The sequence below is a fragment of the Scylla paramamosain genome, chromosome 10 (genome assembly GCF_035594125.1).
Source record: "Scylla paramamosain isolate STU-SP2022 chromosome 10, ASM3559412v1, whole genome shotgun sequence".
Lineage (NCBI taxonomy): Eukaryota > Metazoa > Arthropoda > Malacostraca > Decapoda > Portunidae > Scylla > Scylla paramamosain.
Window position 1 is genome coordinate 18,109,432 of NC_087160.1, and position 9,087 is coordinate 18,118,518.

Here is a 9,087-nt window from a genome sequence, read left to right on the forward strand (position 1 = left end):
AAATGAGATATAAATATTTCAGTTTTGAAAATGTGGGATCAAATCAAATATTGGCCATTACCTAGTTAATGGGCAGCGATCCGCCGAGCTCTTGAGGAAGGGAAGGAAAAATAAAATGAAAGTGAAGTGGAAGAGAGAGACTAATGATGCAGAGGTACCCGAGAGGAGGAAGAGGAGGAGGAGGGATACCTTAAAAAAAAAGAGCAAATGAGAGAGGGGGAGCAAAAAAGACGGAGTAAAAATTTGAATGTAAAATGGCTCGCAATATATAGATTCCTTGAAGCAAGAACACTGATACGGACAGAAGTAAATATTGGAGGGAAGCAAGACTAAAAAGATGGGGAAGGAATACTGCAGTTTTTACTACTACTACTACTACTACTACTACAATAACTACTACTAAAGACGCAGAACTAAGACACGTATAAACTTCAACAATTTATATATACACAATAAAAGACCTCACACACACACACACACACACACACACACACACACACACACACACACACACAGACACGCAAGGCAGAATGGGCCATTCAGGGGAGGCGCGTTTTTCCTTCCATAAAGATGGCTCTCAAAGTCGCTCGGACGCTTCCAGAGAAACAATTGCTGCCTCAGAATGCGCACGGAACGGAAAAGAAAAGAAAAGAGCGAACGAAAGAAAGAAAGAAACGAGATACAAGAAAAATGGAACAGAAAGAGATATAAGACTACGAGCTGGCGGAGACAAAAGACAAGAATGAATGATGAAATAAAGAAAAAATGCATTTCGAATTTACGACTTCAAGACGGAGAAAGATTACACACACTCATAAAGGAAGGAATAAAAAGCGCACTTGAAAGATGGCTGCCGACACTGCCTTGTTAAACCCCGAAGCGGCATAAAGTTAAAACACACCTCGTAAAAATACACGATTGATATTTGCATTTATCTTGTAACTTGTAGGTAGGATTAAATTATGTATATGTGCACCTGCTAATGATGAAAAATTGCTATTGTGTTTGAAAGTGTATAAATAATTCATTGGTGTTAATATAAATAGATTGTTTTATACTCTATCATGACTTGCAGATCAGAACCACTAATTCTGAGGTTTCCAAACACTTCTCTGATTCTGGACAATCATCTTGACTCTGTTGCTTAGGGAATGACACCTTCAGTATGGCATTTTTTCTACCGTATTTGTAGCCCTTGGCCAGAGCCTCTCATACATAAAAAAAGATAAAACCACCTACCAATTTTTTTTTCAAGCTCTTTAAAATATTCTCCAATCTTCGATGGTGAAACGTGAAGAAAACACAAATTTCTTCGTAAAATCCTAGAAAAAACAAACTCTTCGATCATGAAATGTAAAAAAGAAAATTATTCCTTCATAAAATCGTAAAAAAATAAACAAATAAATAAAAACTAAAAATAAAAAAAATCAACAAAATATTTTTCGTCATCGATCGCGAAGAGTTGTTTAAAAAAAGAAGTCTGATCCTGAGGCAAGACAAAGTCGGTCACGGGCACCAATAGGAAGCAATCCAGTAATGTCTTGGTTCATCATCTCTGAGAGCGTTCGATTCCCTTCGCGCCGAGGAGTTGAAACAGACCTCATTCTTTGTGCTGGGAGATGTGACACAGATCTTCCTTCCTACGCATATCTGATCTCTCTCTCTCTCTCTCTCTCTCTCTCTCTCTCTCTCTCTCTCTCTCTCTCTCTCTCTCTCTCTCTCTCTCTCTCACCTAAAAGCACTCCCAATACGTACATGGCCAACATTCCCAGCAAGACATTACTTCCCACCACTTCCTTATATAGGGAAATGAATGCATCTGTCTGAGCGCTTGCTTCCTCGTTCACCTTTAACTTGGTAACGCAGATACAAGCAGCAAGAGAAGGTACAGTACGTAAGTGGTGGTAGTAGTGGTAGAAACAGTAGTGGTAGTGGTAAAAACAGATGCACCCAAATATTGAGAAATGCAAAGGAGGGGGAGGAGGAGTAGGAGGACAGAAGAAGAGGAGTAATACGTGGGCTCACAACGAGGCTGCCTGACGCATAATAAGTAAATCCAAAGCGGGACAAAGACGCCACGCGCATAATGGGCAGACAGAGAAAAATAGATACAAAGCAGCCCACCTGATAATAGACGGACATGTACACACGGGGAGAGATATTCTGATAGAAAACCGATTGACAGACAAATCTTTTCTTCCCCAAGCCGCCTAAAGCCTCATCAGCGCGTTGGACCGATGCGGCAGCCAGCTAACAAGAGACCAGACTGCGGCTCGCTTGGGAAATAGCTTTTAACTACGTCGCATCTGACTCGATATAGAAACTGCTCCTCCGGGGGTGCTGCCGCGTCCCTACGCACCCCCGCCGCTACTGTTACTGCTATTACGACCATTATTACAGCCACCATCGCCACCAGCTCCTCCACAATCGCAGATTTAGAGAAACGTCGAATTATTATTATTATGATCAGTATTCTCATTGTTGTTGTTGTTGTTGGTCTGTTGTTGTTGCGTATCGTTTATCATGTCCCTCTTCCGAATCCCACGAGTAATTACTGATGATTAGGTAGCGATTGGAGAGAGAGAGAGAGAGAGAGAGAGAGAGAGAGAGAGAGAGAGAGAGAGAGAGAGAGAGAGAGAGAGAGAGAGAGAGAGAGAGAGAGAGAGAGAGAGTGGGGGTATGGTTCCATTAGTTATTGTAATAATTTAACCCTCCCTTAGGACATAAAATAGATAATAATATTCTACCAGTTTCAAATTTTCTCCTTTTAATAGCACAGGCGGAGGAGGCGACTGCTTATCTCCCTCTCCTTGGCCCACCAGCTTTCCCTCCCTCCCTCTCCGTCTCCCTCTCCCTAGCCCTCCTCCCACACCCAGACAAGGACGAGCATAATCCTTTTCACATACCTTTGCCGTCCCCACCTTACCTTACCACCTCTCTCTCTCTCTCTCTCTCTCTCTCTCTCTCTCTCTCTCTCTCTCTCTCTCTCTCATTCGAAATATACCTACAGCAGTGCTCCGTTTTCTCTCCCAATTAGAGAACATCACAAAAGTTAAAGGGGTTTCTCAAGAACAGCCTAATTCAAACATATCTTATTAGCAGCAGTCTTTCCACCCCACTCTCCCCCAAAGAGGAAAGAGAGAGGGAGAGGAAGGGAGAGAGTGAGAGCGGGGGAGGGAGAGGAGGGAGAGGTGAGTATGGGTGCTTGGGATGAGGGTAATTCTTTGATGATGCACTAACGAGATGAGATGAGATGAAATGAGATGAGATGAGACTGCATGCACATGAAATACGTACATACGACCTCACTAAAAAAAAAAAAAAAAAGCCTGGAGAGAGAGAGAGAGAGAGAGAGAGAGAGAGAGAGAGAGAGAGAGAGAGAGAGAGAGAGAGAGAGAGAGAGAGAGAGATCAACACATGCACTAGTTTCTCACACGAGTAACAAGCAACATTGAATTTTCTTGCATCGAAAGTTCAAGAGAGACGGTCATACAACTTACCACACACACACACACACACACACACACACACACACACACACACAGTTTCCAATATGAATGGTTAGGTCGTTTTGCATCAAGACTAAACCCGGACGCATGACGGATGGGTCGCGTTACTCAGAAGATTAGGGATTTACTTGAAACCTGCGATCGTTAGTGAGTGTAAGAATGCGCGACAGGAATAAATGAGTGAGCCCAGAGCCTGCCGTCATGCCGCGCCTCTTGACTTGTCTGCCGCGGGCTTTGGGGGAGGGGGAAGGAGTGCACGGAGGAGGGCGGCGGGGCAAAGCAGAGAGGTGCTCCCTTGATGGTACGGTACAAACAGCATTGAAATGAATTCCAAGCTGGTGAATGCAATGAAGCTGGCGGGTACTAATAGTTCTCCTTCGTCACACACACACACACACACACACACACACACACACACACACACACACATACACAAGAGAATGAAGAACTAGACAAATACAGATACGCAGACGGAACCACACGACTGTATAGCCAAGACCATGTATAATACAACTTGGTACACACACACACACACACACACACACACACACACACACACGAGATATACAGATAAGTAGACGAGACCACACGACTGTAGCTAAGACCCTGTATAACACACACACACACACACACACACACACACACACACACACACACACGCACGCACATGCACACGCACATATGGTCAACTGTTCATCCTCCTGCAGCGAGAATGGTGGGAAAAAAAAAAAAAAAAAAAACTGAAAGGGGGTCATGGCGTCTGTAACTAAGAGGGAAAACTTGTCGTACGGCGCCTGCTGGTCGGGAAAGCGTCTCGTACCGCTTTATTTTGTCATTCACCCGCACTTTAATTAAAACTCCGCTGCATGGGACGCGAGAAGACAAGGCGGGTCTTCCTTCATCACCATTATGTATTACCATTGTCGCCTTATTATTATTATTTTTTTCAGCAGGAAGGGAAGTGCAGCAGATTATTATTTTTTTTTGTGGGGAATAGGAAATAAAAAGGAATGGATACAGAAAAAAAACACTATATATATATATATATATATATATATATATATATATATATATATATATATATATATATATATATATATATATATATATATAAGATCTCTATGACATTACTTATTATTTCTTTACCATGAATTAACATTATATATTTCATAACCTACATATATCACGTTTATTAAATGCAATCTGAACCATCACCATCATCATCTTAAGCTTTCCCATCCGTTTCTATCAGCTGGCAGTCTATTCCAGGCAAAGCAACAAAATAATTATCTCCCCATGTCCCCTTATGTTCTCTGTGTTACATAAGAACATAAGAACATAAGAAAATAAAGGAAGCTACAAAAAGCCATCAGGTCCTCACGTGGCAGCCCCTTTATGAAAAAATACCTACCTAATTTCACCCATCAACCCCATCCATAAATCTGTCTAATCTTCTTTTATAGCTCCCTAATGACTCAACACTAACAACTCGATTACTGAGTCCATTCCATTCACTTATCACTCTCCTGCTTTGTTTTGGCATCGCAATCCTTACCAATCACTCACATTTAAGAGACATCACTATATATCTGTGCGCAATCTAAACTTCCACTGAGACCAAGAGACACAAGACTGAGGACTGAGAGTATCTTTGAGGGTAACCTTATTTTATTATCGCATTGCATTCCCCCTACCAATCACTAATGTTTAAGAGACATCACATCACTCTATGCCTATAACCAATCTTAACTTTCACTGAGACCAAGAGACACAAGACTGACGGCCGTGAGAGTAACAACACCTAAGTTCAACTCAACACCACTTCACGCCAGAGCAGCTCTTCTCTCCTGGCGAGGTCGCGCCGTAGAGTTGAAGGCTGGAGGCGAGATCATGCACACGCGCGCCACGACGACGGCTACACTCACCTAATCGTTCGTACCCAGGTTTGTCCAGGCCGCCGCCGCCACAACACATGCCGGATAATAGCCTCGACTCATTAGCCACAAAGCTGCAGCGTCTAACAATCTGGCACGCTCACAGCAATCTTTCTCCCTCTACTTACACAGCTCACTCCAAACCGCACTCAAATAAGCTGATCTACTTATGTATACACAGTGATTGTCCTCATTAGTCTTCATGCTTCTGCGTAGCTGCATGTATTACTGCCACACACTGATATGTAGTTGGAATACGCCTGAATCACAAAGAAACGCAGTGTTCACGTGTGGATGATGAATTGAAGAGGACATTGATATACTTAAACACTCTCTCTGGGCTACATACACCTGCATCATCATATTAATACATCAGAATCAACAGGTAAACTTATGCATAACTACACAACATGCATACACACTCGCGCACTTAACAAGCCTTTCCTCTTCTTTTATTCCTCACTTGCACACATTCTTGAAGGAAACGCAAAAGCACACCTACGTACATCATCAAATCAACGCCACGATCACCTGACAGTCAACTAGTGAAGTCACACGCTCCCTCGGGTGACAACTCTCCCTCATCTCACTGCATCTCACGCGCACACTCCTCCAGGAAATGCAAAACACACCTGCATTACTAAATCAATACGTCACGATCACCTGGCAGTAAATCAATGCAAACACACACACACACACACACACACACACACACACATACACACACACACACACACACACACACACACACACACACACTCTCGCAGATGACAACTTTCCCTCGTCTCACTCTACTTCCACCACCACCACCGCCGCCACCACCACAGGCAGCACCAGCAGCAGCAGCAGCCTCTCTCCCGCCCTCAGGTCGCCTGGAGAGCACCACGGACATCAGGCGGGCCATTACACCGCTGCATATATGGCCACGAGTCCGGGGCGCCAGTCCATTGTGGTTGATAGCCTGGGAGACTTGTAATTAGCGACCAGAGATGGATAATATGAAGCCAAGATAATCGTGGCAGAGAGACGCGGGAAATGTTAAAAATCATCATCAACATTGTCTTTTTTTTCAGTGTTGGCTTCCTTTTTCTTGGTGCCAGGGAGAAAAAGTGGTGCTTGGAGAGTCATGATACGAATTCACGTCCCTGCTCTCTCTCTCTCTCTCTCTCTCTCTCTCTCTCTCTCTCTCTCTCTCTCTCTCTCTCTCTCTCTCTCTCTCTGAGTCTGTTGCTGGGGGATCATAAGGTATCATCGCGCACAATACAGTGTGGCGGCCTCCTCCTTATAAAGGATATTTTTAGCAAGTGTCTTGCGGAGGGAGGAATAGAGGGACGAGGAGCGAGGGGATGGTAGTCAGTCAGTCAGTCTAACGCGACCACATTAAGTGCTTCTGTCACTGCCGCGCCGCCCACCCTCAGTCGGGCCAATAGTGCACAATGCGGGTCACGTAGCGGCCAGACAGATTGTTCATCGCCATGCAAGGAGAGATTTACAAATAGTTTAAATAAATAACGCAATTACTCGCCCACCCATGCCGCACATCTGATGTAGAACTAGCACAGGTGACTCAGTGGGTAATTGGAAGGTACCGCACGGGATTGGGGGGAAGAAAAAATGTGTTAAAGCTGCTGATGTAAACCCCCCCTCCCCTCCCCCCACTCCAGCCCCCTCCCCCAGACGCAGCTCCAACACACACTCAATTTACTTCAAGTTCCTCGCATTACTCTGACCCTGATCTCTCAAGTTGAGAGAGAGAGAGAGAGAGAGAGAGAGAGAGAGAGAGAGAGAGAGAGAGAGAGAGAGAGAGAGAGAGAGAGAGAGAGAGAGGAGAGAGTGTTGGTAGTGTAGTGACTCACCTCGCAGGACCCCAGCCGAAGTCGTCGTGGTCATCCCTGGCTCGTCGTCTCGGAAGGGGTCGCTCCATGTTGGCAAACAATCACTGTTGGCGTCGCTCGCTGCCACGCACACATAATACTAGCCTTCCTTCACGGTGGGCGGCTGCGGCACGTCTGACACTTCAGTAATACTCGTCATCACGATAACGTACAAGTTCATGCTAGTTTTACTGTTATTTCTCGGATGCACAGACTGTTCTTCCTCCTCTCTTGCTTTTTTACCTTTTTTCCTCCTTCTTCCCTGCCGGCCAGATGAGGTTTAATTATCGGCCTCCCGCTGCTAAAGTGAGATGCCACCACTGCATCTCATCCTATGGGTACAATCTTTATTTCCTTTCTTTATTTTTAGAAGGAAAGCTGGCGCTCCACACCTCGCGCCTCGGCGAAGTCTCAACACCCGAGACACAGAGGCGCAATAAATTAGAATCTTTCTCCTACAATTGAGGGAGTTGCAGTCTCACCCAGGGCCAGTAGCCTCCTTCCTGGCTGCGTTCCTTTTCTCGCCGCCCCAAAAACTTCATGATCACTTATTTCCTCTTCTTACTCTTGGTGAGGGGCTCTTCCAAGGTAGACTTGGGCCTTCCTCTCATGCTGGTGTGGCGTGTCGCGGCCAGGCGGGGACAGAGCGCCTCACAGCGCCTCGGAACACACGCTGAAGGATGGCATTCATCGGAGTTCGGGGCAAGACTCATCGCGGTCAAATGCCGCGTGTAAATCCAAAAAAATATGTGCTTGAAACTTTCATAGCGAGAATGTCCAGTCCGCGGCGGCTGGCGTGAGGGCTCGCGAGGGCAAGGCAAGATCACCTGCTTATCCTGAAGACGTGAACGCGAGGAAACAAAGCTTGGGGCGAGAGTCTACAGGGGCGAGGAACGCGTCAGCCACGAGCAGCCTAGCAGCACACCCCACCCGTCGGACGTCGGCAACCACACTGACTGACTCGCCCAGAGCCCCAGACTCCCAAAGGCCCCACAACCCCAGACCCAGTCTCCCCGCAGCCCCAGCTGCCACACTCGCGCTCGCCGCTCGAGCCACGGGTCGGGATTGCGGCTGAGTCGCGCGCGGGTGTTCGGCACGCAGCCCGCCGCTCTCCCTTTCCACCTCTTCGGGGGCAGCCTGTCCAGGGCACGCAGGGAGGGAGGAAAGAAAAGGAGGGAGAGAGAAGGGTTCAGGGCAACGGGAGGAGGAAAGAGTAGGCGCCCCGGCCTCGACCAAAGGACGATACAGAGGTGAGGGGGGGAGGGGAGCGGTAACAGAGGCTGAGGATGCTGTGCAGATGCTGACGATAAAATACAATTCTATGACGGGCTGTGATTCTCCTCCCCACCTCCGTCCCCCCTCTCTCTCTCTTTCTCTCTCTATCTACCTATCTATCTATCTATCTATCTATCTATCTATCTATCTATCTATCTATCCATCTCGTAACTATCTTACATCGCATAGTTCTAACTCTAAAACTGGCTTTGGAATATATATAAATAAATAAATAAATTAATTAATTAATAAACAAATAAACATATATATATATATATATATATATATATATATATATATATATATATATATATATATATATATATATATATATATATATATATATTCGATATTCCTCATTAATATTATTTTTCTTAGTCCATGTCATTGCGTCACTGAGGATTATTGATTTCCTTTCTTCTGCTTTCACAAAAAAAGAATCCGACAACTAAATCGATACGCGCCCGACCACTCACTCGTCAGTAAGGAAATGTC

The 9,087-nt window shown here is 45.3% G+C and overlaps 1 protein-coding gene across 2 annotated transcripts in view; it reads right to left on the reverse strand.

Annotated features, from left to right (window-relative positions):
• LOC135104285 (uncharacterized) overlaps window positions 1–8,683 on the reverse strand; it is a 101,957-nt gene extending 93,274 nt beyond the window's left edge. The window contains exon 1 of one of the 2 annotated variants that reach the window (XM_064011498.1): window positions 7,300–8,683. In XM_064011498.1, the coding sequence (XP_063867568.1) occupies window positions 7,300–7,367 (68 nt within the window). In that variant the 5' untranslated portion in view covers window positions 7,368–8,683. The remainder of the gene's footprint in view (window positions 1–7,299) is intronic. The other variant, XM_064011499.1, reaches the window with a different exon arrangement.
• Between the last annotated feature and the right edge of the window lie 404 nt (window positions 8,684–9,087).